This window comes from Nannobrachium achirus, assembly GCF_963921795.1.
Source record: "Nannobrachium achirus genome assembly, chromosome: 5".
NCBI classification, from domain to species: Eukaryota; Metazoa; Chordata; class Actinopteri; order Myctophiformes; family Myctophidae; genus Nannobrachium; species Nannobrachium achirus.
Window position 1 is genome coordinate 71,698,716 of NC_137814.1, and position 27,791 is coordinate 71,726,506.

Here is a 27,791-nt window from a genome sequence, read left to right on the forward strand (position 1 = left end):
GAATGCCTTGATTTCCACCCATTGACGAGCGGTGTCATATAGTATTAGCACCTATTGTACATGTTAATCACTAGGGGTGTAACGATATAGTAACTGCATCGAAATATCGTTTTTAACTTAAAAAATCGAAGTGGATCGAAATGAAAACAGCTAAAATCAAATCGTATCGTTTGATTTTGTATCGTATCGAATCGGCAGTGCAAATAATCGATTGTATCGATACTACCTACTTGTGCATTGTATTTAGCATTTTTAAGAAGAAACAATTAAAAGGAGGGGATATAGCTACACTGGTCTATCGATAAATGTATGTAATCTCTGTGTTCATGTCAAGGTGCAGGTTTGTCAATATACAATGTCCATGTATTTGGCAGATAATCACAGTATTTACTTATTTATATCCATAATAATACATGTTTCCCTTAAAAACCTGCACTATCCACACCTTTCAGATTTAATGTCTCTGCTAAATAGTTACTATATCGATTTTAAATCATTGAATCAAATCGAATCGTATCGCCATGAATGAACCAATATCGTCCATGTATCATATCATCAACCATATATCGTGATATGTATCGAATCGCTATTAAAATGTATCGTTACACCCCTATTAATCACATGTCATCATTAGTGTAATTAGTATTAGCATCTGTTGTACATGTTGAGTGCATGTCGTTAGTGTAATAATTAGAGCACCTGTTGTACATCTGGATCCTGCCATTTAAGGTCACTTCCTGGGCGTTCTTCAGCCAGGTGATGTGGGGGCGGGGCACGCCCTCCGCCTGGCACATGAAGCGGGCAGTGCCCGCTCTGGGCCGAGTCTGGCTCTCTGGGCACTCTGTGATGGACGGAGGGACTGCAACACAACACATTAGAATGAACATTTATGAATCCATTTAGGCCTAGAATTATTTGATGCTTTAACTATTGAAAAAGATATACAAGATATACAAGCAGATCTACAAGCTTGCAGCGTGGCACCGAGTGCCGCGCTGTGAGATTGTAGAGCTGCTATTTTTTTTTTTTGTGCAAATCTTTGAATATCTCACTTTCAAAGTGAACATTTGTAACTCAAATATTTGCTTCTGGTTCGCGATTTTTCAAAAGTGGCAGATCTACAAGCTCGCAGCGCGGCACTCGCAGCGCGGCACTCGGTGCCGCTTGCTTGTAGATCTGCTATTTTTGTAATAGTTAAAGCATGAAATAATATTACGCCATAATGCGTACCCGGTCTAAATGGGTTAAAGATAACTGTACTGGAACATAATAAATCATATTTAAATGTTTTAGCACCTACAGTATGACGAGCGCGTTCATCATCGCGGGTGTGACGCGCTGTGAGTTAGCAGATCAGCCACTGTCGGCACTACAAAGTAAAACTCAGGCCTTACTTGGGAGATGTGTGTGTGTGTGTTGGACGGACAGACGGACGGACAGACGGACGGACGAGGCGATTGCACACAGCGCCGCAAAATAAACATCCAATGCAATGTATAAAACACTATACAAATTGATATTATTAAAGGGGAGATTTAATGGACCGAAGTCAAGTTTCCTTTCTTTTTGTGCTGAGTTTATAATTAGTCAAATACCCAGCATAGCATTTGGGGACCCAGGACAGGGGGGTTGGTACAACAGATCTATAGTTTGTTTTACCCAGGATAGTAGTAGTGATGTGTCCTCTCAAATCTCTGAAATGTGTATTTCACACCAGGCCTGGAAGTTTGTCATTTTACGAAATGAAATGAAATGATTCGTTCACTGAAATGAACGGGATGGCCCATCACTACAGGACAGTGAGTTTGGCACAACAGATCTATAGTTTTACCCAGGACAGCGATGTTGGTACAACAGATCTATAGTTTTACCCAGGACAGTGATGTTGGTACAACAGATCTATAGTTTTACCCAGGACAGTGATGTTGGCAGCAGCCATGGTGTTATTCCTGGTTCCGGGTGTAGTGGCTCTACAGAGGTAGACTCCGGCGTGGCCAGCCTTGGCGCGGGAGATCACCAGGTTGCCGCCGCCCAGGACCCGGGCGTCGGCGGCCACGGGCCGCCCGTCGGCGCGACTCCACGACACGATGGGCCGCGGGTTGCCCTCGGCAGCGCACTCTAGCACCACCGTCTGGTCGAGGGACGCCGTTACGTTCTGGGGAGCGGCCACGATTCTGGGCCTCTGAGGAGATGGAAGACCTGGACCTGAAACATAATAGAATACAGACTGTGTTACTGAAACTGCATGGTATTTAATAATACCAAGTGTTATCGTGTTTTATATCTTTTTTTTATCGTCGATTTGTCACATTTACAACGAGGTACAGCTTGTAAGCATCGGGCATTCGAGGCATGAGCTACACAGCCAAACGTGTGGGTAGCGCCGACCAAATTGTTGCCAAAATGGCTTGCAATAGTTACTGTTCTGCTGGCATTTACTCTAGTTTTGGGCTTCCCTGTCACTGAGCTTAAAATTAAGTGTAAAAATGGCCAATATGTGTTGTTTCTTTCTTTCCTTATTACTGTGGGAGAGTGCAATCATTCAATGCTCCAAGCAACAAAGGTGAACACCAAAATAACAGTATTGCAGGCCTGCCAGGCCATTTTGACCATTTTTGGAGGGGCGCTACCCACACGTTTGGCTGTGTTGCTCATTCCACGAATGCCAGATCCTTACAAGCTGTACCTTGTTGTAAAGGTAATAAATCAACGATAACAATGATATCAAACTCAATACAATTTGGCATTATTAAAGGAGAGATATAATGGACCGAATGTGCGGTGCTCATTCCATAAATGCCCCATGCTTTACAACCAGGGCAGGAATTTCACGGCGGCCACGACGGCCATGGCCGTCGTTGCCCCTCTCTTTGGCCGTGTGCCCCTCGAAAAATGACATGCCCAAACGGCCACAGTGGCCGTGGTGCCCCGGCGCCCACAGCAGTCCGTTAACTGCTTTTTACCGTTTTTTTCTCTGCGCGATTTTCCAGTCATTACGGTAACAGCAGTGCATGGTTGGTTGAGCTGCTCACATGACCAGTAGTAGATTCCATTTACGCTCGTAGTAGCAGCATAGCAGCCACCGCATAGTGGAGCCGCCGACACAGTGATTATACAACACAAAAACATCACGGGCTAAACGGGAGTTACATCTAACGCAGCCTGTTGAATAAATCCGAATGTGCGAATGAATGCCTTCAAACGGAGCTCTGCTGAGCTCAGGACAACAACCGAAATGCAGCGCTAAGGGAACCAAAAGCTATTCTTTCCCCAAGAGGCTGAGCTGTCAGAAAGTACATTATTGTTGAGAAAGGATCACTTCACTCCGCGAACGGGAGGGAGGAGTTTGTGTGTGTGTGTGTGTGTGTGTGTGTGTGTGTGTGTGTGTGTGTGTGTGTGTGTGTGTGTGTGTGTGTGTGTGTGTGTGCGTGCGTGCGTGCGTGCACAACACATGGCCAGTTGTGGAAAAAGTACTCAAATGTTTTACTCAAGTAAAAGTATCAATAGCCTACTGCAATGTAGAAATACTCCGGTTGCAAGTAAAAGTCCTCAAATTCAAAATATACTCGAGTAAAAGTACAAAAGTATTGGTATCAAAAATGTACTTAAAGTACCAAAAGTAAAAGTACAAAATGTTTGAAAATAGCAGATCTACAAGCTCACAACACATAGTTATGCGACATCTTGAGCTTGTAGATCTGCTATTTTTTCTACAAGCTTGGTTATTTTCAAATAGCCTAAATAGGGCTAAAGTGGTTCATGTATAATAATATTATAATTTATATATGCAAAGTAACTGTTAACTAAAGGTTTCAAATAATTGTAGTGGAGTAAAAGTACAATATTTGGATCCGAGATGTAGTGGAGTAGAAGTAGGCCTAAGTGTTAGAAATACTCAAAATTACAATAAACATTTAAGTACAATACTTAAGTAAATGTACTTAGTTACTTTACACCACTGCACATGGCAAAACAGAAATAAACATTTTCTTGATATTTATTTAATTGAAAGGTATTACATTAAACCTTAACGTTTAAGCTAAATTAATTATGACTGTGGCGTGGACTTAAAATCATTGTTTTAATGATGGCCTTCCTGCCCTGGCACTTGGCCTTTGTGCCCTCAAAAATTTTACAACACCAAAGGCCAATTGGCCTTGCCCCATAACTGATGAAATTCCAGGCCTGTTTACAACTGTACCTCATTGTAAAGGTGACGAATCAACAATAAAAATCGTATAAACCACGATACAAATTGGTATTATTAAAGGGGAGATATAATGGACCGAAGTCAAGTTTCCTTTCTTTTTGTGCTGAGTTTTATATATTAGGGATCTCAAAGTTAACTCAATTATAACGACTTAATGAAAATTCCTTTACGAGCGATGAACGCTCTGTGATGTTTGAACCGAGGTCCACGTCTGGGGGAACCAGGAAACGATGCACTGACATCGATGCCGCAAATAAACAAACCTCTGTGAGCAGAAATCATTTTGATTAAAAAAATATACACCATTTTTAATAGCAAGTTCATCTTCAAAGCCCTGCTAGGTGGTTCTCTGGACAGGACAGAAGTCATCTACTGTCAATGTGAATTGTTGTTAGTTACTGAAGGAGTTCGGACTAGTTAGTCTAAAACCGTGGTTCCCAAACTTTTTAGCCCGTGACCCAAAAGAGAAATTACGTTAGCCCAGGACCCAGACTAGTGAAAACAGCAGATCTACAAGCTCATAACGTGGGGCGAAGCTCAGTGGCGTCAGTTCAGAAAAAGCCAAGGTATGGCAACATGACTGGTGTCTTCGCGCACGTGCAAGACACCAGTCATGTTGCCATACCTTAGCAACAGGCATGATACATTTATTTTAAGAAGTACATATAATATATAATTATATATACCTATAATATAATTATAATACCTTGTTAAAGTGACCATTTTGTCAAATTTTGCATTTGTAGTTATTTTACTGTAATTTACCAACATAATAACCAGCACAGATAGACAAAGAGACATTCATGGATTCATAATAGAACTAACTTTCATCTTCCCCCCTGGACCCAGGGTATGGCAGCTGCATACCCCTGCCATACCAAATTGACGCCCCTGGTGAAGCTTGTAGATCAGCTATTTTTTGGCAAATGTTCCAGGATAATGGATGTTGGGGATATTTTGATTATCGTGATAATATCGTAAAATCGCAATTTCCTTCATCACAATAATCGTGAAATCCCTAGTAATCAGTGATGATGTAATGATGATGTAAGGAACCTTTGGTGACGGTCAGCTCTGCGTCTTGGCTCTCCACAGAGCGGAGGACGTTGGAGGAGACACATCTGTACTGACCAGCGTCCTCTGGCTGGACGTTAGCGATCTGGAGCACTCCACTGGGCAGCACAGTGATTCTACACACACACACACACACGCACACGCACACACACGCACACGCACACACACGCACGCACACACGCACACGCACACGCACACACACACACACACACACACACACACGCGCACAAGCACACGCACAATACAGGTACGTATGAAAAACAATGAAACAATCTGAGCATTCAAAAAGTAGGAGGATGGAAATCTCAAAAGCAACAGGCTCTATAGCCTATATGCACAGCAGCCATTTTGGAGGGAAATGACTTCATTGGGTGTTACCATTGGCTGCGGTTACATGGACAATATGTATTCATTCTCAATCAACTTTCTAAAACGGCTAGTTCCATTCCTTGATTCTGATTGGCTGGTTTCCCTTTTAACTGCTGTGGTATAGACTATAATCCACACCTTGAATCAGTTTATATCAAACCCACCCAGGTGCGTTATTTCTTTCCACAGTGTCCCACAGTGCACCAATTATCTGCACCTGTGTTGTTGGCAAAAAGGCTGGGAACTACTTTCTTGCAGACCTTGTAGTGAATTATTAGTGAAATAGAACAGTTTTAATTGGTACATGTCTATGATTTTTCATATAGCCATATGGTAACCGTTTTAGAAAAGCAATAAGCCACGCAAGGCATGTGGTTACCTGTATTTTATAACGGCTGAGAGGGTTGGAGACACTCGGCTGCGCCTCGTGTCTCTCCACGCCTCTCAACCGTTATAAAATACCAGGTAACCACATGCCTCTTGTGGCTTATTGCTTCAGTTTACATGGAACCAGGATAAAAGTATAGGCTATAGCCAAACTAAATTATTCGGATTCTGAGGTGTTTTACATGAGCATTTTTATTCTGAATGAGCAGTCATTCTGAATTTGTAAGTGGAATACATCTGTCCGTGTAAACAAAGCCAATGATATTAATTCCATTCTGCTCTAAACAGAGTCAGTGTAGGGTTAGGGTTGACTCTGTTTGACCAGAATGTAACAGAGCCTTCATTAGTATCATTGGAACACATTGGCGAAGGAAGTAAGAAAGAGGTAATTTTCTTTTCTGTCTGTCAGCATACATACAGTACGCGTGTGTGTGTGTGTGTGTGTGTGTGTGTGTGTGTGTGTGTGTGTGTGTGTGTGTGTGTGTGTGTGTGTGTGTGTGTGTGTGTGTGTGTGTGTGTGTGTGTGTGTGTGTGTGTGTGCGTGCGTGCGTGCATGTGTGTGTGTGTGTGTGCGCGTGTGTGAGTGTGCTTGTCTGTCTGTCTGCATGCATACCTTTCTGTGTGCATTGGTAGTGCTGTGTGGTTGCGTTCCCAGGTGATGGTGACGGGTTGGGCGCCGGATGATGATGTCACTGTGACGGGTCGGGCGCGGGATGATGATGTCACCGTGACGGGTTGGGCGCGGGATGATGATGTCACTGAGCAGGAGAATCGAGCCAGAGAGCCTTCTGTCGTTACCATGGCGACAGGATGCTCCACAAACTCTGAGACACCTACACAAATATAAAAAAAAATATATGATGTCACACTCATGTCACACTCATGTCACACTCATGTCACACACAGGCACGTGCACACATAGACATCAAAGGGGGCTTGAGCCCCTACCCTTTTACCTGTCTGTAAAAGGTGCCCTCTCCACACCATGAAGTAAGCCATTTACCATGAGAGGGAGTGGGTTGTTGGCAGGCAACAACCCACAACCCTCGAATGGTAAATTGCTTTTCTACCACTTCTAGCATATACATGAAAGAAAACACAGCTGTAACTTGCAAGATCTTGGAAATGTTACAACAACAAGACCAGGTCAACCTGGTTGTGCCAGACCCCCTGTCTGTCATCATCATTTATGACATCATGCCTTTTGTAGGCATGTCATCATCATGTCATCATCATATATACCCTTTATATAGAAAACCCGGACCGACATTTGCTTATGTAGGCCTACCCATTTCATGGGTCTGGCAACAACACAACAGTGGGTGGGGTCCATGAGCCAACTCAAGGTTGTTGACTGATTTACCACTGTTTTAGGCCAATCAGAATCCAGTATCTGAACATGTGACCACAAAAAATGGTAGAATGCAGTTTTTACTATGGTGAAAGAAATACAAATGCAGCATTCAAGAGAATTGCCTTGTCCAAACTCTTCCTGAACTTGAATGCAGCATCTTATCGAAAGACTTGCCCTCTCTGTGTAGAAAAATCCATGCCATATCTCCAGTATTCACTGGATTATGCTTAGTTCAGTGTGTTCAAGTACTGGAAATAGCCGACCTCCAAGCTCACAACGCGTCGCAGGGGGTCCTCAGAGTTACTACAGGGGCCGGCCGCCAAATCTTTTTGTGATAGGATCATTCTTTTAAATGAACAACTTGAACCCTCGCATCCCTTTTCTGAGGAGAACTTTAGCCAAAAATAGCAGATCTACATTGAGAGCTTGTAGATCGGCTATCTTTGGCAAATAACTTTGGTGTAGAGGTAAAGAAAAAGAGTGGACCAAGTACAGGGTGAAAGGTAAACGATCAGCGATTTAAGCGGTTACATGTCTGAAAAACACATGAACACAAATCCAACTGATGACAGTGCTGTCAAACGAGTCGACGAAAATCTGCGACAACAGTTTATACAACATGCTTTATCTCCCTCTTGGCCTGAAAACGCTGAAGACCCCTGTTGTAGACCAGTAGTTCTCAACATGTGGGTCGGGACCCCCAGGGGGGTCCCCAAATAATTTTGGGGTGTCCCCCTGATGATTAACTTAATGTGCAACATTGTTTTCTCACTCAACAGTAAACAAACCAATATAAAGTTTAAGTGTATAGAGGGTATCTGCACATTTCTAAAGTGACAATTTAAGGACTTTTTAATACCTCTAAAATAACAAGTTAGACTAAACATTGGCCAAATTGTCAAATATTAGAGGCAGAAATTGTGAAAATAGCCGATCTACATGCTCACAACGCCTCGCAATGCGAGGCGTTGTGACCATGTAGATCTGCTATTGTCACAAAAGAACCGTGTTATACAACATGTAACTCTTTGTGCTCATAGGGTGGGGGGGGGGGGGGGGGGGGGTCCCCAGTTAAAATATGATTATTTTGGGGGTCGCGGCCTGAAAAGGTTGAGAACCACTGTTGTAGACCATTGACAGTGTGAACGAAGCAGACCCAGCTTCAGACAGTGATGGATGGGAAAGAATGGATCATTATGTGATTCCATGATGCTGCGTCTCTGACCAGCTGAGAGCTCACTATTGACCAGCTGCTGCCGTCAATGGATCAATGGATCAATGAGCCTGACTGATGCGCTGTCATTGATACCAAACACCAATCAATTCACTGCCTCAACCATCATCCACTTGGACTAGAACCAGCATAGTTTAAAAGGTGCATTATAGCTCTATATTGCGATAGTAATCATTGCTATAGTGTTTGTTCAGTAACAGTGTTAAATAGCTCTATATTGTGACAGTAATCATTGCTATAGAGTGTTTGTTCAGTAACAGTGTTAAATAGCTCTATATTGTGATAGTAATCATTGCTATAGAGTGTGTGTTCAGTAACAGTGTTAAATAGCTCTATATTGTGGTAATAATCATTGCTATAGAGTGTTTGTTTGGTTAAATAGCTCTATATTGTGATAGTAATCATTGCTATAGAGTGTTTGTTTTGTTAAATATCTCTAGTATTGTGATAGTAATCATTATTATAGAGTGTTTGTTCAGTAACAGTGTTAAATAGCTCTATATTGTGACAGTCATCATTGCTATAGAGTGTTTGTTCAGTAACAGTGTTAAATAGCTCTATATTGTAATAGTAATCATTGCTATAAAGTGTTTGTTCAGTAACAGTGTTACTTTGACTTCTACTCAACAACATTTCAAAGGAAATTGTTGTACTTTTACTCCACTACAATTATTGGAGCACTTGGAGTTACTAGTTAATCTGTAGATTTTGATTATTATAAGAAAACATACACTTACCCAAACTTATATACATTTCAGCGATTTGAAAATAGCAGATCTACAAGCTCACGATGTGTTGTGATGTGACACACTGTGAGTTTGTAGATCTGTTATTTTCAAAAGACTTGTACATTTCATATATTTGAAAAGTTGTGAAACGGGACATTCTGCATCATAAGTACTTTCTGCTTTTTTCACACAGATACTTTCTTAACTCAAGTATATTTTGAATACCAGACTTTTACTTGTAAAAATAGCATAGCTACTTTGCAGTATTGATACTTTTTCAACCACTGCTATTGGTTGACTAAAACATTGCTCTGGCCAATAGGGTACAGTGTATCTATTTATTCTAAAACAGTGGTTCTCAAACTTGGGGTCAGGACCCCAAGTGGGGTCCCCAAATTATGTTGTGGGGTCCCCAGATGATTAGCTTAATGTAAAAAAAAGTCTCACTCAATGGTAAACAAACCAGCAAAAGTGTATACAGGGTATCTGCACATTTATAAAGTGACAATTTAAGGATTTTAAAGACCGTTTTAATACCAAACTGGCCAAACTGTCAAATATTAAGTAAGCAAGAGGTGGACTTTGTGAAAATAGCAGATCTACATGCTCACAACGCCTCACAACGCCATGTAGATCTTGCTATTTTCACAATATTTATCTGTGGAACTGAGTCACATTAGATGTAATACCTACAATTCCTACAAATGCTTGTCAGGGTGTTGGTCCACAGTTCATATATGTTTATTTTGGGGACCACGGCCTAAAAAGGTTTGTGAACCCCTGTTCTAAAACATCTTTAAATGTAGCCCCACCTCCCAAAACGTCCACCCCATGGACAATAGCCATGACCTCTGACATTTGACCTATGACCACCAACCCCCCTCCCCATTCCCCATCGTCCGCAGTCCCAGGAAGTCAATACCATGTTTGGATCAATGTCCACCTCCCCAAAACCACCTCCCCCTACCCCCAAAAATACCGGCCTGGGGTCTTCAAATGTGTTTCAACGCAAGGACCCCTTAGCTGAGAGAGAGAGAGAGAGAGAGAGAGAGAGAGAGAGAGAGAGAGAGAGAGAGAGAGAGATGAAGCAGGGACCAGAGATGAAGCAGGGACCCCTTATATATCGTTGTTGTCGGGTGAAAACCTTGTATATCCAAAACCGTTTGGTTTGCATTTATCATTTAAAAAATGATTTAAACTACTGAAAACAGCCGATCTACAAGCACACAACGCCTCGCACCGCGAGGCGTTGTGTGCTTGTAGATCTGCTGTTTTCACTACTTGTGTGCGACAGCCTTGTATGATGAAGCAGGGCTTTACTTTGCGAAAGAACGTAGACATTTGAAACTTGGAGATACGAGGTTTCTACCTGACAACGACGATATATATGTGTGTGTGTGTGTGTGTGTGTGTGTGTGTGTGTGTGTGTGTGTGTGTGTGCGCGCGATGATACAAACAACTCCCATATCTGCTGGGTGAAGTACAACAATGTGCAAACACAGCAGCAAGATGGGTGAGCTGCTGTGATAGGAGAAGGATATCACATGGAACACAACCACCTTGAAGACTATTAATCATTGTGTGTATCCCTGCACTGATCTGCGTCTAACTTTGATACATGAAAACTGTTAACATATCGTCGTTGTCGGGTGGAAACCTCGTATTTCCAAGTTTCAAATGTTTCACAAAGTAAAGCTCTGCTTCATCATACAAGTCCGTCGCACAAAAGTAGTGAAAACAGCAGATCTACAAGCACACAACGCCTCGCACCGCGAGGCGTTGTGTGCTTGTAGATCGGCTGTTTTCACTAGTTTAAATCATTTCTAAAATGATAAATGCAAAACGAACGGTATTGGACATACAAGGTTTCTACCTGACAACGACGATTATGTTTTCTCATAATAAAGCCCTTTGAATAGAATAGAATTGAATTGAGAGCGAGAGAGAGAGAGAGAGAGAGAGAGAGAGAGAGAGAGAGAGAGAGAGATAGAGAGAGAGAGAGAGAGTTGTCCAACCAGCCGGTAAGGCCAGTGACATCACAATGACATCACAGTGACCTCTGACCCCCTGGACAGAAGGAGAGCGCAGAGGAGGCTCCTCCCCCTTTTAACCCCTTCACGTCCAAGGTCCGTCCTTCCACCAGGACCTTTTAGCCCCTTCTTTGCCACCCCCTCCTCATCGACCCCCCCAAACAAACCCCCCAGGCTTTAGAGCAGTTTCCCACAACAGTGGGTCGCTGGGACTCATTTGTGGGGTCGCAGACACATGTGTGTGGGTCCCTTCATTTCTGGTTTCCAACATTTAGTTTGGAATTAGCAGTTTCAAAATGTTTTTCAAAAATCATTCCCCCCAAAAAATTTAACAAATGGGCAGAAAAAAAAAAAAAAAAACTAAATTCAATGCTTTTTCCCCCCAGTTATTTCACGAAGAAATCAAAGAGAAAATCGAAGAAATTCCATAAATTAGAAAACAAATGCAAGAAGAATAGTGAAAATAGCAGATCTACAAGCTCAAAACGGGTCGCGAAGCAACGTGTTGTGAGCTTGAAGATCTTTTTTTTTTCGGCAAATTTCTCTTTTGGGTCACAAGCAAAACATGTGGGGAACCCCCCTCCCCTCCCCCCAGCCCAGACCAAAACATCTTAACCCCCTCACTGCCAAATCATCATGGCTCCAGTCCTCACGCAAACTTGACTGTGGCTTGGGTGACAGTCACGTTAGAGCAGGGGTCTTCAACGTTTTCAGGCCAAGGACCCCTTACTTGAGAGAGAGATGAAGCAGGGACCCCCACAACCCTTTCACAGATTCCATATAGTTTCATCTTTTGACAGCACTATCGTCAGTTTATGTTGGATTTGTGTTAATGTGTGTTGTCAGATATTTTCCCCCTCTACACTAAAGCTCTTTGCCGAAAATAGCTGATCTACAAGCTCACAACGCCTCGCAGCGCGAGGCGTTGTGAGCTTGTAGATCTGCTATTTTTGGCTAAAGTAGCTAAACATGGATGCTAGGGTTCAAGTGGTTAATGTAGAAAAGGAGAAAAAAGGGTCTATCACACAACAATTTGGAGGACCCCCATAACTCTGAGGACCCCCTAGGGGTCCCGGAACCCCTGTTGAAGACCCTTGCGGTAGAGAAAGGAGTCTGCATGACGAAGAGCCGACAACAACAGCTCAAAACCTTACTCACAATAAACATCTGCAGACGAAACACTATTTGTCTGAATGATCCAGCCTAAATACTTTTTTCACATCAAGGTTCACAGACCACCGTTTGATGAGATTTCAGACCCAAGAATCCTGTTATTGTTGGGTTTGTCCACAATTCCATGCTGTATTGATCTTGGTACCATAGGACAGTGGCCCTAAACCTCTTCAGGCTGCGACCCCCAAAATAATCATATGTAAACTGGAGACCCTCCCCCCCACCCTGACGAGCACTAAAAGTTGAGGCATTATACACGGTTCTATTGTGAAAATAGCGGATCTACATGCTCAAAACACGTTGAGCATGCATGTAGATCGGCTATTTTCACAATTTCTGCCTCTAATATTTGACAATTTGGCCAATGTTTAATTTGTCATTTTAGAGGTACTAAAAAGTCCTTAAATTGTCACTTTAGAAATTTGCATAATACCCTCTATACACTTAAACTTTATGTTGGTCTGTTTGTTGAGTGAGAAAACAATCTTAACATTAATCATCATCTGGGGACCCCCCCAAATTATTTGGCGCCCCTCCTGGGGGTCCCAACCCACAGGTTGAGAACCACTGCCATAGGAGAGAGAACAGGCCTGCATTGATCAAAAATAACGATTATTCTACATTCTCTAATTGTGTAGACCTCTTTTAAATTAAGTATTATTAAAATGATGTTTATCAAATCGTTTTATACTCTCAAGAGTTATAGATCTATAAGGGTCCATTTGGTTACCAACTCTCCACCACTCAGCCGGGGACCACCTGGAACTCCCTCAAGGACCACTGGGGGTCCCCGGACCACTGGTTGAGAACCACTGCTGTAAGTCAGTGGTTCTCAACCTTTTCAGGCTGTGATACCCAAAATAATCATATCCCCCCCCCTCCCCCCATCCTGACGAGCTTGACGAGAAGAGTTGAGACATTTTGTATAACACGGTTCTATTGTGAAAATAGCAGATCTACATGCTCACAACGCCTCGCGTTGCGAGGTGTTGTGAGCATGTAGATCGGCTATTTTCACAATGATTGCCTCTAATATTTGACAAATTGGCCAATATTTAATTTGACATTTTAGAAGTATTAAAAAAGTCCTTAAATTGTCACTTTAGAAATGTACCGATACCTTCTATACACTTAAACTGTATGTTGGTTTGTTTACTGTTGAGTGAGAAAACAATGTTGCACTTGCACATCAAGTTAATCATCTGAGGACCCCCCCTCACAATAATTTTGGGGTCCAGTTTGAGAACCACTGCCCCCTCAAGGACCACTGGGGGGTCCCCAGACCGCTGGTTGAGAACCCACCGCTGATGAGAAGAGGAGCAGTAGGTTCTCACGCCCCCACACCGCTCTCTCTCTGAGGAGGAGGGGTCACAGCTTTGTCCGTGACCCCTCAACCCCCCGCACCCTGTCCCCAAAGTCACAATGCAAAGTGTGTGTGTGTGTGTGTGTGTGTGTGTGTGTGTGTGTGTGTGTGTGTGTGTGTGTGTGTGTGTGTGTGTGTGTGTGTGTGGAGCCACAGCTGTCCAGTGACCACAGCTCAGTGTGTTGTGTTCAGCCACGGCCGCTCAGGTTCAAAGGCCAGCCAGGGTCAACTCCACACACACAAAGAGTGAAAAGCGTGAAGAAAAAAAAGCCCCCCAACAATACTGGCCTTTTGAGAGATTCCCTGCTGCCTGGCCGAGCAGGCAGCAGTGTGTGTGTGTGTGTGTGTGTGTGTGTGTGTGTGTGTGTGTGTGTGTGTGTGTGTGTGTGTGTGTGTGTGTGTGTGTGTGTGTGTGTGTGTGACAACGCTATAGGCTACACGACCACAAACTCACAGCTGGACCTTTTTAAAACCCTTTTGCACTTTGTTCCTCCTGTTAAAATACGGATAATCTGTGATGAATTGCCTTTTCATCCATAAACTCATCAGGAATGAATATATATATATCGTCGTTGTCAGGTGGAAACCTTTTATGTCCAAGACCTTTCGTTTTGTATTTATCATTTTAAAAATGAACTAAACTAGTGAAAACAGCAGATCTACAAGCACACAACGCCTCGCACCGCGAGGCGTTGTGTGCTTATAGATCGGCTGTTTTCACTACTTTTGTGAGACAGCCTTGTATGATGAAGCAGGGCTTTGCTTTGCAAAACAATTTACAAATTTGAAACTTGGAGATACGAGGTTTCTGCCCGACAGTGACGATATGAAACATTGTATGGCCTGGCCTCTCAGCATTTTTACACGAGAACAAAACCTCGTGGCACCTCTTCTGTCAACAAAGTTTCACAGGCATTTAGCATGTATTGAGAGAGTGGCTCATTCATACAGGAAATACTAAAACACTACATCATAGAAACAGGGAAGCCAACCATGATGTGTTGTTTTTAAATGTTTCCAAGATGAATTAGCCACTCAGCGAAGGCTTCCAAACCCTTCTTGCATTGAAGAGGAAAAAAAAGAGACTTGGATTTTCACTCTTTTGTTGTGCTGTTCTGGGTCCCCAAACAAAAGACAACCTTCATCTCACTTTTTCCGAGATCACCGGACCTTTCTTTTCTTTTGTTTGTTTGATGGCTTAGGGTGGACGACAGAGTACATTAAACTGCAAAGGGCCTGATCTACAAGATGCACTGCACATCTGACACCCACACCCATGCACCTGTCAAACTACTGGTCTACAAGATACACTATACAAAACCAAGCTACCCATGTACAGTACCTGTCAAACTACTGTTCCTCAAGATACACTACACCACTAAGATACCCATGTACCTGTCAAACTACTGGTCTACAAGATACACACCACTAAGATACCCATGTACCTGTCAAACTACTGGCCTACAAGATACACTACACCACTAAGATACCCATGTACCTGTCAAACTATTGGTCTACAAGATACACTACACCTCTTTGACACCCATGTCCCCGTCAAACTACTTCAAAAGCGCCAATGATGTCCAGAGTCACAACACCAGAGGTATCACCACAAATCACATGCAACCCAGATTTGACACAAACAAGAGATTACATTTGTTCTCCTGTCAACAAGTATAAAAGAGTGTAATTCTCTAATTTCTTTTAAAGACACTCTAAAAGAACACCTACAGGTGGCTGCAATTCCAAACTGGCCCCAGGAAAGTCACCTGACTCATTTTCAGACTAGAGCAGGGGTCTTCAACAGGGCGTCCGGGACCCTTAGGGGGTCCTCAGAGTCACTACAGGGGCTCCTCCAAATCTTCCAATCCTTTTTATATTAACAACTTGAACCCTAGTGTCCATATTCTGAGAACTGTAGCCAAAGATAGCAGATCTACAAGCTCGCGAGGCGTTGTGAGCTTGTAGATCGGCTATTTTTTGCAAAGAGGTTTGGTGTAGAGGGGAAAAAGAGCAGACTAAGTACAGAGTGAAAGGTCAAGTTAATTAGTTAATGATGGATCAAGTGGTTAAATATCTGAAAACACAAATTGACATGAATCCAAAATACACTGATGATTGTGCTGTCAAACAACGAAACTATATGGAAAGCAGTGGGGGTCCCTGCTTCATCTCTCTCTCAACTAAGGGGTCCTTGGCCTGAAAACTAGAGTAATGTAATTGTACTACATTGTGCTTGCCATTATATTCTTTTTATAAAAGTATTCCATGAATCAAGTGTTTCCTCTCTTCCTGTACTGTACTTACTTGTGATGGTCAGTCGTGCTGTCTGGCTGAGGATGGCCCCGTCGGGGTTCTGGGACAGACACTGGTAGAAGCCCTGGTCGGAGGAGGGCCCTCCACCGCCTGCCCCGACGACGCTGGGCAGGAACAGCGAGCCGTTGGCCAGGAGGCGCCAGCGGCGGTCCTCCTCCTTACCGGCCAGCGGGACGCCATCTTTGAGCCACTTGATGCTGATTGGGGGACGGCCGTGGGCCTGGCAGTCCAGCAGAACCGGATTCTTTGGAAGGACGGCGACGTCCCGGGGTTCTGTGATGAAGGACAGGTCACTGAAACAACCTGGAGGAGAAGAGAACATCCATGAGATGGTTTTATATTATCATGATGTCCAGGGGCGTCACAAGGGGGGGAAAAGTGGGGCTGATTACAAGGGCCCAAGGTGGAGGGGCCTGGAGTTATTTTATACTTTAAAAATAGCAGATATACAAGCTCACAGCGCGGCAAAGAGTGCCGCGCTGCAAGCTTGTAGATCTGCTATTTTCTTCTTGGGGGTCCCTGGAACTAAATATTTTGAGATTGGGGTCCGTGGCCAAATACATATCAGTTTGGGGGTCCTTCACATAAAAAGTTTGAGCACCACTGACATAAAAACATAGGTTTGTCAAAAAACCTTAGAAGGATTTGAAATATTCAAAGACTTGCACAAATTTTCACGATTTTTCAAAAATAGCAGATCTACAATGCATTTGCACTATGAAAGTAAAAGCCACAGTCGATAAAAGGCATCTATGATAATCTATGGTAGTCATGATTGATTGATTGATTGACTGATTGAATACTTTAGTAGCAATTATCTTATCTACTAATAGGATTTAAACCACAAGAAAGCACTATGGCTTGCTTACGTTGGGGTCCTTTTGACTCAATTCATAGAGGAAGCCTTGATCCAAAGCTCTGAGAGTCCTTGACATGAAGAGGTTTGAGATCCACTGCTATGGTTCTATACATCTAAACATTAGGGTTAAGGTTCTATACATCTAAACATTAGGGTTAAGGTTCTATACATCTAAACATTAGGGTTATGGTTCTATACATCTAAACACTGGACTCAACATCAGGGGTCTCCATGCTAGCTTGTGGTGGACATGTTTTTGTCAAAAGTCTATTCTTGCCATGGATTTTAGAGTGGACATGCTGGACAATAATAGGCTATGACCACAGTGGTTCTCAACCTGTGGGTCGGGACCCCCAGGGGGGTCCCTAAATTATTTTGGGGGTGTCCCCAGATGATTAAATTTAATGTGCAACATTGTTTTCTCACTCAACCGTAAACAACATAAAGTTTAAGTGTATAGGGATTGCACATTTCTAAAGTGACAATTTATGGACTTTATAATACCTCTAAAACAGCAAATTAAACATTGGCCAAATTGTCAAATAGTAGAGGGAGAAATCGTGAAAATAGCCGATCTGCAGGCGTTTTGTGAGCATGTAGATCGGCTATTTTCACTATAGAACCGTGTTATACAAAATGTGATGCCTCAACTCTTAGTCAGGGTGGGGGGGGGGGGGGGTCAATAGGATTATTTTTGGGGGTCGCGGCCTGAAAAGGTTGAGAACCACTCAGTTAAAGAGCCCCTCTGAATCCATAACAGGTCTGTAACTCTGAGAGTGTAACAAATGGAACCATTTGGTTCCATTTGTACACACTCAGAGGTAAGGGGTTCCTTGAAAATGAAACATTTGAGAACCACTACATAGTGTCGTGGTAAATCAGTATCATAGATATTCTGAAGAAAACCTGGAGACTTGACATTAAGTATGGTCAAAATAAGAACATTGTAATGCTGTGTGTAAAACACAACACTCTTAAATTGGCCATGGACAAGACCAAGTCTTTGTCATGGATGAATGTGTCCGTGCATGTGTCCGGAGCTGCGGACACATTGATGACCCCTGGTCAACATAGGCTACTGTGCAGCTGGGGGACCCTGAACTGATCTGCACCTCCAACTACACAACACAACACAACACAACACAACACAACACAACACAACACAACACAACACAACACAAAAAAATGCCCTTATTCAATTAAGAAAAAAACAAAACAAACAAAAGAAAACATAATAAATCTAGCCTAAATGGTCTCATATCAGGCAAATAAATCTGCCAATGGGGTAAGCATGTTTTAGACTAGCTACAAAATCCTTCAACACTCGCATGACTGAGCCTGATTTTAAGATTTTTAGGAGCTTTGGGTTTGCTCAGGAAACTCTCATGACTTTTCCTTAACATACAAGCCAAGTCTTTTTGTTCTACCATTTGAGACGTTTTGTAAATATGAAATACATATTTTTGAGTGTTGAGCAAACTAATTCCATTTCTAAATCTCAAAAAAGGTCAAAATGACCTGTTCAGTCATGCGTGTCTCAAATGAGAACAGAGAAGACCAAGAATAAGACTAATATGCTACAAACAAGGATTTCTTTACTTTCTTGAAAAGCAGTTTTTGCAGCACAGCACAGCACAGCACAGCACAGCACAGCACAGCACAGCACAACTAAACAACACAAACAACAAACATCAGAGGGTACTTACTTGATAAAGGCAGACATAAGGCATAACAAATCATCCAGGACATCCAAGGCACTGCTTTCATCTTAAACTTGGTCATTGTGTCCAGATAGTGTTATAAATCCCCCTCCTCCTCCTCTGAGTCCTGGGCCGGTGCATGCAGCCTCTCTGGACGGAGGCTCTGTGTTCAATGAATGTTGGACTGATTCAATGAGGCTCTCACTCTCTACGGGACGCCCCCATCACCATGCCCCCTCCCTCTCTCTCTCTCTCTCTCTCTCTCTCTCTCTCTCTCTCTCTCTCTCTCTCTCTCTCTCTCTCTCTCTCTCTCAGTGGTGGGTGGAAAGTAACGTACCAATACTTTTACTTCCACTCCACTTTTTAGTGGAGTAGAATGCTGTACCCCCTCTAACTATCCTATAGCCTATACTGTATTAGCCTGGAGCCAGCCTGTTCGCTTCTTTCCGTGTTTTTCTTGTTTATGTCTTTCGCATCATGATGTGGAGCGACATAAAACAATCGGGGAACGGAGCGAACAGGCTGGCTCCAGGCTAATACTGTATATGTTCCTTGTTCTTCCTTATAAACAGTTTTTATTTTATTTTTTGACACTTGCTTTGGCAATGTAAAGGTATGTATGTTTTCTCACAAAATGTCATGATTACCGAAAAGTATAAAGGAGCGTGGTCAAAGACGGGCACCCATTTGAATATTGAAACTTCAACGCCCATGCTCCACTACATCTCAGATCCAAATATTGTACTTTTACTCCATTACATTTATTTGAAAACTTTAGTTACTATAGTTACTTTGTGGATATAAATTATAATATTATTATAAAACATACATTAACCACTTTAGCCCTATTGTATAACTAGGCTATTTGAAGCCTAGGTATAAAATAGGTATGCATCGCGACGCGTTATAAGCTTGTAAAACTGCTACTTTCAAACATTTTGTACTTTTACTTTTGGTAGTACATTTTCATGCCAACACCTTTATACTTTTTTGGAGCGAGAGAGACAGACACAAGTACATTTTGAATTCCAGACTTTTACTTGTGAGGCTGCACCCACACCAAAGTACCTATGAGAGTGGATTCCCCACCAATGTGTGTGGGTGCAGCCTAACAGAGTATTTCTGTATTGCAGTATTGATACTTTTACTTAAGGTGAGACACCCCAGGTGAAAACATGAAAAAATGTAAAATTGTAATCTTGAGATTTTGTGCTATTTTGCTTCTTAAATTCACAATGATTATTTTTGTTGCTTTTTTAAAAGTGTTTTGAACATGTTTTTTTGAAAATGTTTTGAAACCATAATAATAAAAAAAAAAACACTTTTAAAAACACATTATGTGACTTACAAATATGGTTTCCTATTAGTATAGCTTAATGTGGTTCCAGCGTCCTTACACATAAATATTGAACAGAGAATGGATATCAGACAGTTGTAATAAAGAGAAAGAATGAATGCATGAATGATTGAATGAATTAATTAATGCAGTGGTCTTCAACAGGGGTCCGGGACCCCCAGGGGGTCCTCAGAGTTACTACAGGGGGTCCTCCAAATCTTTGTGTGATAGAAACCGTTTTATTTTCTCCTCCTTTTTTATATTAACCACTTGAACCCTAGCCTCCATATCCTGAGAACTTTAGCCAAAAAGAGCAGATCTACAAACTCAGTGAGCTTGTAGATCGGCTATTTTCAGCAAAGAGGTTTGGTGTAGAGGGGAAAAAGAGCAGACTAAGTACAGAGTGAAAGGTCAAGTTTATTAAGTATTGACGGTTCAAGTGGTTAAATATCTGAAAACACAAATTGACATGAATCCAAAATACACTGATGATTGTGCTGTCAAACGATGAAACTCTATGGAATCTCTGAACAGGTTGTGGGGGTCCCTGGTTCATCTCTCTCTCAACTAAGGGGTCCTTGGCCTGAAAACGTTGAAGACCCCTGGATGAATGAATGAATGAACACATATCGATGGCTTCAGTCAGCTGCTCATAAATTAATTCACTTATTGATCGGCCGGCTGACAATGACCCTCATTCAAAGCACAATGAGCCCCCCCCCCCCCCCCCCCCCAGCTGTGAAGTCAGATGAAGCCCCTCCCCCTCCCCTACCCCGTAATGTCGGATGACACAGAAAAAAACACACAAAACCAGTGTTCATTTTGACAGCAAATGTGGATGCATTTCAGTCACATCTTTGGAATGCAATTTCATTTAGAGTTAGTCACACTTTAGGCGTCCAAAAGGTTTAAGTTTTAGTCTAGTTTTTAGTCGAATAAATATAAGATTAGTCGTAATGGCTGATTTGACTCTCAGGGGCGTCAATTGGGTATGGCAGGGGTATGCAGCTGCCATACCTTGGGTCCAGGGGGGGAAATAAAGGCTACTTTTAAATATAAATCCATGAATGTCTCTTTGTCTATCTGTGCGGGTTATTATGTTGTTAAATTACAGTCAAATAACTACAAACGCAAAATGTAACAAAATGCTCACTTTAACAAGGTATTATAATTATATTCTCCACACTGTATTCTCCCCATCTTGACAAAATGGTAGCCTATATTCCCAGGTTCCGCAAGTCAGCTGCATAGGTGCAATGCATTATTGTTAATTGTGGCATGTTTACTAACATGCCAAGTTTAGCTGCACTTGAACAACCATTCCAGGCTGCCATATCCAGCCCAAGAAACCGTAGAAACGGGGGAAAAAATAGAATTCTTAAAATAAATGTATCATGCTTTTGCTAAGGTATGACAACATGACTGGCAAGACACCAGTCATGTTGCCATACCTTAGCTTCTTGACGCCACTGTTTACTCTTGGTTGCATGCGGAAAATAGACGATCTAAGCTCACAACGCGTCACAACGAGTGAGCTTATAGATGGAGCTCGTAGATCGTGGTGAGCTTGTAGATCTGCTATTTTCAGAGCGCAACCAAACATAAAATGACTTGTCCTTTTGTTCTACTGGATCTCTTCTCCGCTAGTCCATCCCTAGAACATTTAAGTCTAGTTTTTATTTGGGGACAAAATTGACAACATATTTATGGTCTTAGTTTTAGCCATCTTTTTTGTCCCACATTGTCTTTAATCGTACGAGGGACATAACCAGTGGCGTCAGTTCAGCAAAACCTAGGGTATGGCAAAGATGGGAGTCCTCATGGAAAAGAGGCATTACATTTTGTATAACACGGTTCTATTCTTCTTTCTTTCTAAAATAGCCGATCTACATGCTCACAACGCCTCGCGGCGTTGTGAGCATGTAGATCGGCTATTTTCACAATGTCTGAAAAAAAAAAGAAGTTTGTCAGTTTTTTACACGGGTATCTACGGTTTCTTGGGCTGTATATGGCAGCCTGGAACAGTTGTTCAAGTTCAGCTAAACTTGGCATGTTAGTAAATGTGCTACACTTAACAATAATGCATTGCAGCTGACCTGCGGAACCTGGGAATATACCATTTTGTCAAGATGGGGAGAATACAAGTGTGGAGAATATAATTATAATAGGCTACCTTGTTAAAGTGACCATTTTGTAACATTTTGCATTTGTAGTTATGTTACTGTAATTTAACAACATAATAACCAGAACAGACAAAGAGACATTCATGGATTTATATTTAAAAGTAACTTTTATTTTTTCCCCTGGACCCAGGGTATGGCAGCTGCATACCCCTGCCATACCCAATTGACACCCCTGCTTTAATCGTACGAGGGACATAATGTGTTGGTTTTCCAAAAGGACGTCCAATCTAGTTATTCAGCTCAGAGTATAATTAAATATTGATTCATTACATATTGATTAGCCCCTTATAACTATTGATTTAATCAACTGGGACCCTATATTATAGTTAAGGCTGGAAACCAAGGGCAATGATCTGCTTATTTAATGACATTTTCACACACTATTCTCTAGATCAGGGGTCTTCAACGTTTTCAGGCCAAGGACCCCTTAGCTGAGAGAGAGATGAAGCAGGGACCCCCACAACCTTAGTTTTCGTAGATTCCATATAGTTTCATCGTTTGACAGCACAATCATCAGTACAATCAATTTGTGTTTTCAGATATTTAACCACTTGAACCGTCAATACTTAATAAACGTGACCTTTTCACTCTGTACTAGTCTGCTCTTTTTTCCCCTCTACTCCAAACCTCTTTGCCGAAAATAGCCGATCTACAAGTTCACAACGCCTCGCGCTTGTGAGCTTGTAGATCATGCTATTTTGGGCTAATGTTCTCAGAATATGAATGCTAGGGTTCAGGTGGTTAATATAAAAAAGGAGATAAAAGGTGTCTATCACACAAAGATTTGGAGGACCCCCTGTAGTAACTCTGAGGACCCCCTAGGGGTCCCGGACCCCCTGTTGAAGACCCCTGCACTAGATATTTCCTTATGTCTCTTCCTTATTTGCAGGATATTCATCTACGTCATTGGTTCCCAAACACTGGGTCGGGACCCATGTGTGGGTCGTGGACACATTTTTGTGGGTCCCTTCATTTTTGGTTTTCTACATAAAAAAAAAAAGCTATTTTTCTTTTTTCATGAATTATAAACACAATTCAATAATTATTTTCTGTAATTTCATGAAGAAATCAACTAAAAATCGAAGAAATTCCATTCCACAAATGTTTTATGTTTAAGATGTAGTGAAAATAGCCAGCTACAAGCTCAGAACGCGGCGTGGAGCGGCACGTTGTGAGCTTGTATCTGCTGTTTTCACTAGTTTGGGGTCCCGGGCAAATGTGTAATTTCATCTTTTGGGTCACAGGCTAAAATGTTTGGGAACCACTGCTCTAGGTGGGTCTCAAACTTCTTCATGTCAAGGACCTAGTGTATATATTTGGCCAAGGACCCCCATCGGACACCCATCCGAAAATAACGTGTGCCTCAGGGAACCCATGCAAGATTTGTTGTTGTTTAAATGTTTCAAAGATATTCAAAACATTTCACATTGATTTCAAGATTTTTGGAAAATAGCACATACGTAGCTTTAACTCTGCAGGGGCGTCAATAGGGTATGGCAGGGGTATGCAGCTGCCATACCCTGGGTCCAGGGGGGAAAATAAGAGTTACTTTTAAATATAAATCCATGAATGTCTCTTTGTCTATCTGTTCTACTTTTATTCTCCCCATCTTGACAGAATGGTATATTCCCAGGTTCCGCAGGTCAGCTTCACAGGTGCTATGCATTATTGTTAATTGTGGCACGTTTACTAACATGCCAAGTTTAGTGCTCTGCACATGGCAACATGACTGGTGTCTTGCACGCGCGTGCAAGACACCAGTCATGTTGCCATACCTTAGCTGTTTCTGAACTGACGCCACTGTTGAGAACCACTGTGTTCAAAGCATTATTTCACTGTAATGACTTATGTAATGCTTATGCTTATTGTGAACACAAAACAGGCCTTAGTTTACAATAAGCATTATTTAATTATTTTAAGATATAAAATAATATATGTGTTTGCACAAGAAGCATTATTTTCATATGAACAGGTCAGTCTTTGTATCAGTGTGTGTGTGTGTGTGTGTGTGTGTGTGTGTGTGTGTGTGTGTGTGTGTGTGTGCGTGCGTGCGTGCGTGCGTGCGTGCGTGCGTGCGTGCGTGCGTGCGTGCGTGCGTGCGTGCGTGCGTGTGTGTGTGTGCGTGCGTGAGTGAGTGAGGAAGAGGAGTGATGAAGGTCAGAAGGAGGTCATGTGATCAATAGGTTAAAGGTCATTAGCATGTCATGAATATCATGGGAAAAACCAACATGCTGTGCTCTGATTGGTCAGAGGATGCAAACACTCTGATCTCTGATTGGTCAGACTGTCCAGCAGGTGACCCCCAGGGGTCATGCCGGACAGCCTGAGCGACCTTTGACCTTCTGCTCAGACGAGGATGGATTTTCTTTTGCATAAAGAAATATCAACGCATGTGTGGTGAATAATTACCTTTTATGCAGCTATAATTAAACACTTTTTACTTTTAAAATACAAAGTAAGACTCCCTAATCGGGATATAAGCGACCGTCAGGTCGCAGCGTGATTTGAGAGCAAAATGTGTAGGAGCAGTGTCCAAAAATGTGTTTGAAAAAATGGTGGCACTATATGGGAGAGATCCATGTTGATGAGATGAGTGTAGACATACGGTGTACCAATTTGCATGATTTTAGGGCAAAATCTGTAGGAGCAGTGTCCAAAAATGTGTTTGAAAGAATCGGCCTGATGGTGGCGCTATATGGGACAGATCCATGTTGAAGACATGAGTGTAGACCAAGTGTTTATCGATTTGCATGATTTTAGGTCAAACTTTGTAAGAGCAGTGTCCAAAAATGTGTTTTGCAAGAATCGGCCTCATGGTGGCGCTAGAAGAGGGCTAGGGCTATGTGAGAATTGATTGCGGAGATATGAGCAGGGCAAAAGTGTGACGTGTGACATGTGACAGACTGACATACTGACAGACAGCTGGTCGAGGTTTTGATAGTAACTGCGACCTAACGGTCGCAATGAACGTATATGGTGATGAAATTGTCACGGTGTGAGACAGGATTGTTGGAAGTGCAGAAACGAACATTGGTGTAAAGTTACTACTTTTACTTAAGTACTGTATTTAAGTACAGTTTTGAGGTACTTTACTGTATACTTTTACTTCTACTCCCCTACATTCTAGATCCACATATTGTACTTTTACTCCACTACATTTATTTGAAAACGTTAGATGCTAGTTACTTTACAGATATCAATTAGCCCTATTCACAGCCCGCCCACTTAGCATCCCCCTGGTGCTGAAGTCAGTTTTGAAGGGGAAAACCCTACTATAAGCCTATAGAGTTAACACAGAAATCGCAAATTTAATGCAATTTCCGAATAGTAAAGTATAAAATACGGCTAGCATGATCAAGAACACAAAAGGCACAAAGCATTATAATTTACTTTACCGTTCGAAATAATGATTTGGTGGCTTTAAGTCCAGCTATTTCTGTTATAGTTTCCCTTTCTAAACTGACGTCAGCACCAGGAAGTTGCTGAGAAAATTTCTGAGTGGGCGGGCTGTGAATAGGGCTAATTATAATATTATAAAACATACATTAATCACTTTAGCCCTATTTTATACATGGACTATTTGAAAATAGCAGATCTACAAGCTCACAACGCGTGGCATCGCTTACTTTTGGTACTTTAAGTATGTTTTGATGCCAATACTTTTGTACTTTTACTCAAGTGAATTTTGAATTCTGGACTTTTACTTGTAACAGAGTCTTTCTACATTGCTATATTGATACTTTTACTTAAAGATGGAAAAAACTAATACAAAGGGAATACATAATTGCTCATAACAACCACACCAGGGGGTTTAATGAAGTACTGTTAACCTCCTAGACAAATGAAAAACAAAAAGTACAAAACTATTGCACCGCCTCTTTAAGTAAAACATCAGAGTACTTTTTACACCACCGGAGACATGATTGTTGGAAGTAGTCTAGTGGAATTTCTGAAAAATGTGATTGTTAGAGGCATTTTGGGGTAAAAGAGTTTTTGACCTTCTAATTTGCATAACAAAATAGCTGCAGAATTGTCAATTTTAAACTATTTCTTCAAGGGATATTTCACTTTCAAAAAACCTTTAGTAATTTTATCGTCTAATCAAGCTTTTGGGAACACCCAGGACAAGTTTTGAGTTGTTTGATTCAGTTTAGATTTAGATATCTGATATTCATTTTATCAGACACGCCCCCTTCCTATACAAACCCATTGTAACTTCAAACTCCATTTTAACCATCATAGATTTAATGAGAACACCCGTCCTTTTTTCTGGTGACTCCTGATATCAAACATATAATTTTCCAAATGTCTGTCTGAGTGAGTGTCTGAGTGAGTGTCTGTCTGTCACAGCGTTTCTCCTCAGTGGCTGGAGCAATTGATCTGAAATCGCATCACCAATAGCATATGAACACACCTAACATAACTGTGAAGCCCGTTTGTCACTTTCACAAATCATATGCTGTATATTAGCATTTTTATGGTGTATCTATATCTATTTAGCCTACAGTACCTTTTGTGACCACACATGTTAAGGGAGGGGCGCTGTTGTTCAGGCCATGCACAATCACACACAAACCCACACACACACACACACGGGGGGGGGGGGGGGAGTGTGTGTGTGTGTGTGTGTGTGTGTGCAGGCGGGCGGGGGGGGGGGGGGGGTGCACATCATTTCAGAGCTCATATCTTTGAACGGGTAAGGGCTAGTGCTCCTATTAATACGTGAGCAGGTTATGTTTTGTCAATAACATTTTTCATTTATCTTTAATACGATCTTAATTGTATTTTATTTCTTTCATTTTCCCAAATAATTATAGAAAATAAACTAAAAAGGTTATCGAAAGAACACTGCCTGTTCGTGTATTAGAAGGGCATCAGGAGTCACCAGAAAAAAAGATGGGTGTTTTCATTGAATCTATCATGATTACATTTTTTTTTTAAATGGATATTTCACTTAAATATAAAGACATTTTAACAATGATAGATTCAATGAAAACACCCATCCTTTTTTTCTGGTGACTCCTGACGCCCTCTTAATACACGAACAGGCAGTGTTTTTTCGATTTACTTTTTTTTTCTTTTTAATAATTATTTGGGAAAATGAAAAATAAATAAATACAAAAAATAAATTATTAAAAAGAAATGAAAGTAGTTATCGAAAGAAAACGACCTGCTCACGTATTAGGAGGGCGTCAGGAGTCACCAGGAAAAAGGACGGGTGTTTTCATTAAATCTATCATGGTTAAAATGGAGTTTGAAGTTACAATGGGTTTGTATAGGAAGGGGGCGTGTCTGATAAAATGAATATCAAATATATAAATATAAACTGAATCAAGCAACTCAAAAACTGTCCTGGGTGTTCGCAAAACCCTGATTATATGATAAAATGATGAAAAGTTTTTTGAAAGAGAAATATTGCTTGAATAAATAGTTCAAAATGTACAATTCGGTAGCCACTTTGCAAATTAGAAGGTC

The 27,791-nt window shown here is 41.7% G+C and overlaps 1 protein-coding gene across 1 annotated transcript in view; it reads right to left on the reverse strand.

The window, feature by feature from the left end:
• Positions 1–24,629, reverse strand: part of LOC308285289 (protogenin B-like) — a gene marked incomplete at both ends in the record, with an annotated part of 48,706 nt that extends 24,077 nt beyond the window's left edge. Inside the window, 7 exons of the mRNA XM_080726005.1 lie at positions 700–859; positions 1,912–2,205; positions 5,267–5,400; positions 6,654–6,873; positions 16,230–16,541; positions 18,210–18,215; positions 24,545–24,629. Of these exons, the coding sequence (XP_080582131.1) occupies positions 700–859; positions 1,912–2,205; positions 5,267–5,400; positions 6,654–6,873; positions 16,230–16,541; positions 18,210–18,215; positions 24,545–24,629 (1,211 nt within the window). The remainder of the gene's footprint in view (positions 1–699; positions 860–1,911; positions 2,206–5,266; positions 5,401–6,653; positions 6,874–16,229; positions 16,542–18,209; positions 18,216–24,544) is intronic.
• Between the last annotated feature and the right edge of the window lie 3,162 nt (positions 24,630–27,791).